The sequence below is a fragment of the Phalaenopsis equestris genome, unplaced genomic scaffold (genome assembly GCF_001263595.1).
Source record: "Phalaenopsis equestris unplaced genomic scaffold, ASM126359v1 Scaffold000604, whole genome shotgun sequence".
Lineage (NCBI taxonomy): Eukaryota > Viridiplantae > Streptophyta > Magnoliopsida > Asparagales > Orchidaceae > Phalaenopsis > Phalaenopsis equestris.
Genome location: NW_018165044.1, coordinates 115,359 through 117,516, shown reverse-complemented (window position 1 = coordinate 117,516; position 2,158 = coordinate 115,359). Strand labels below are relative to the sequence as shown.

At 29.7% G+C, this 2,158-nt stretch overlaps 2 protein-coding genes across 2 annotated transcripts in view; both read left to right on the top strand.

The window, feature by feature from the left end:
- The window catches only part of LOC110029788 (MRN complex-interacting protein), a 32,038-nt gene that overhangs the window by 23,887 nt on the left and 5,993 nt on the right, over nucleotides 1–2,158 (top strand). The window lies entirely within an intron of this gene.
- LOC110029795 (3-ketoacyl-CoA synthase 20-like) overlaps nucleotides 1–2,158 on the top strand; it is a 4,224-nt gene that overhangs the window by 1,167 nt on the left and 899 nt on the right. The window contains 1 exon segment of the mRNA XM_020732240.1: nucleotides 2,037–2,158. This exon segment is cut by the window's right edge and continues 14 nt beyond it. Coding sequence (XP_020587899.1) covers nucleotides 2,037–2,158 — 122 coding nt within the window.

The following is a 2,158-nucleotide window of genomic DNA, read 5'->3' as shown; positions in this document are numbered from 1 at the left end:
GAGCCGAAAACGTGCCAAGCCTGAGCTCGCTCAAGCTCGGCTCGTTTACATCCCTAGAGCCGAACACGAACTTGGATAAGATGAGATTAAAGTTCTGTGCCATATATGTAAATATTTTGCCTTTATATTAAATATTTGGAAGTAAATGACATTGCTGCAAATAAATGGAACTTTTTAATTCCAAAGCAACATAATTTTTTATCTATATTAATATCTTCCATATAATGAATATATTTTTATTTTATAAAAATAAATAAAAAAGCAATCGTTTCAATAAAATTTCAATTTTGTTAAAAAGTAAATATATTATCAAAATGCAAAAAAAAAGGTATTTTTCAATTATTTCAAATTTATTTTTTTGAAAAAAAATTCAAATTTAATTTGTATTTTAATAAATGAAAAAAAATGAATTGATTTATATTTTAAATTGATTTTAAATTTGAATTAATGAGCACTTCTTTTTCTTAATTTTCATTATTAAGAGCTTATTTTTAAAAGGCAGCATTTATAAGATTTGACTTGAAGGATTTTTTTTTTTTTTCCTTTTTGGTGATAACACTATCGCCTATTTTACCTTATGTAATACTAAATAAATTTATTGGCGGGTCTGTCACACATTCAATGGGGTTGGGTGGGATGGACAAATCTTCTAATAATCATATACAAGTGGCAAAATCTCATTTAGACAAACAAGTGATGTGTTCAACTCCATAACTAGCGAAGAGGAGTGTTCAGCATTAGAGTTTTCAAAATAGTTTGTTATTGGCGAACAGTTCGTGTTATTAGGATATTCGTGTTTGACTCGTTCGCTAAGTTAATAAGATGAACACAAATAAAAATTTGTTCGTTTGTGTTCGACTTGTTTTGACTCGAAATACTACAAAGATTTATAATCAATTAAAAGTATTAATTAAGAAAATAGAATAAAATTATTAAATTAGATTCAAATGAAGTTTTAATATAAACAATAATTTTAAAATCTTGCCCCAACCCTTAACATCTTATGACTACCTGATCGGGATTATCAAAACAACTCTTTGTTCATGAACAATTTGTTTTCAACTCGCTAATCAAACCCACAATAATTTTAAAATCTTGCCCCAACCCTTAACATCTTATGGCTACCTGATCAGAGTTATCAAAACAACTCTTTGTTCATGAACAATTCGTTTTCAACTCGCTAATCAAACCCATTCAGCATTAGAGTTTTCAAAATAGTTTGTTATTGGCTCGTGTTATTAGGATATTAAAATGAACACAAATAAAAATTTATTCGTTTGTGTTCGATTCGTTTTAACTCGAAATACTACACAAAGATTTATAATCAATTAAAAGTATTAATTAAAACAATAGAATAAAAATTATTAAATTAGATTCAAATGAAGTTTTAATATAAACAATAATTTTAAAATCTTGCCCCAACCCTTAACATCTTATGGCTACCTGATCAGAGTTATCAAAACAACTCTTTGTTCATGAACAATTCGTTTTTAAATCGCTAATCAAACCCATCGAACAAGAGCACATTTTTTGAATTTGAAATATAAACGAGCCGCACACAAGCAAAGCCTGGACTCGCTCGTGTTCAGTTTGTTCACACTCCTATTCAACACCTAATACATCATACCGCTATAAACATAATTTTACCCTTTTTCCCCCAAATCCCAAAATAACATCCAAAGTTTTTTAAGAGCAAGGTAAAATTATAAATATTTATTCCCACTAATTTATCATATTTTAAAAACTAATTAGTATCGTCCACTCGTCATTAATTTCTACATATGCAAGACATGCAGCTTGCAAGCGTTCGAAATTCTTATTTTAACAATCATAAGAATATGGGGCTGTGCAGTTAAATCGTCTGAGCATCTAACAAATTAAAATTAAAATAGTGTTTATTGAATACGGGTATTGCACGTAAATTTACGTGTTGTTTTTAATCTGAATCATTGAAATATATTTTTCTTTAATTTTTTTTTTATAATTAGATTTTTAAATACAAAACCCTAATTTTTCACTGCTGAAACCGACAACAGGTACTTGGGCGACAACCGTCACATGCTGGTCACAAACTGCATCTTTCGAGTCGGCACCGCCGCAGCTCTTCTCACAACCAACCCATCCAGCCGCACCCTCGCCCACTACCAACTTCTCCCAT